Source organism: Egretta garzetta, unplaced genomic scaffold (assembly GCF_000687185.1).
Source record: "Egretta garzetta isolate BGI_Z169 unplaced genomic scaffold, ASM68718v1 scaffold783, whole genome shotgun sequence".
Lineage (NCBI taxonomy): Eukaryota > Metazoa > Chordata > Aves > Pelecaniformes > Ardeidae > Egretta > Egretta garzetta.
Window position 1 is genome coordinate 4,657 of NW_009259187.1, and position 552 is coordinate 5,208.

The 552-nt window shown below is 66.7% G+C and overlaps 1 protein-coding gene across 1 annotated transcript in view; it reads left to right on the forward strand.

The window, feature by feature from the left end:
* SASH3 (SAM and SH3 domain containing 3) overlaps nucleotides 1-231 on the forward strand; it is a gene marked incomplete at its 5' end in the record, with an annotated part of 1,828 nt that extends 1,597 nt beyond the window's left edge. The window contains one exon of the mRNA XM_035891300.1: nucleotides 147-231. Within this exon, the coding sequence (XP_035747193.1) occupies nucleotides 147-231 (85 nt within the window). The remainder of the gene's footprint in view (nucleotides 1-146) is intronic.
* Between the last annotated feature and the right edge of the window lie 321 nt (nucleotides 232-552).

Genomic DNA, 552 nt, shown 5'->3' on the forward strand with positions numbered 1-552 from the left:
GCCTCGCTGGCCCCCATCCTGCCTCATCATTCCCCAGGGAGAACAGTGGAGTCCTTCGCCCGCCGGGCACTCTGGGACGTGGGACTCAACTACGGCCACGGGACCGGCCATGGCATCGGCAACTTCCTCTCTGTCCATGAGTGTAGGTGCTGCGGCGCCGGCGCTGGGGACAGGGGCTGGAGCTGTGGGGGACAGGGACAAGGACAGGGGCTCATCCAGAGCTTCTCATAGCCCAGCTGAGCCTCTTGCTGCGGGCACGTGTCCCCTACCTGCAGGGTCCTTGCCAGGGTGGCCTCGTGGTCCTTGCCAAGGTGGCCCCGTGGTCCTTCCTGGGGTGGTCCCATGGTCCTTGCCAGGGTGGCCCCGTGGTCCTTGCTGGGGTGGTCCTGTGGTCCTTGCTGGTGTGGTCCCGTGGTCCTTGCTGGTGTGACACCTTGGTCCCCGTCAGAGTCCCTGTCAGCGCACACCGTCCCCAGGAGCCGTAACCCACCCCGTGTCCCCTGCAGGGCCTGTGGGCTTCCAGTCCAACAACGTGCCACTGGCAGGCGGCAT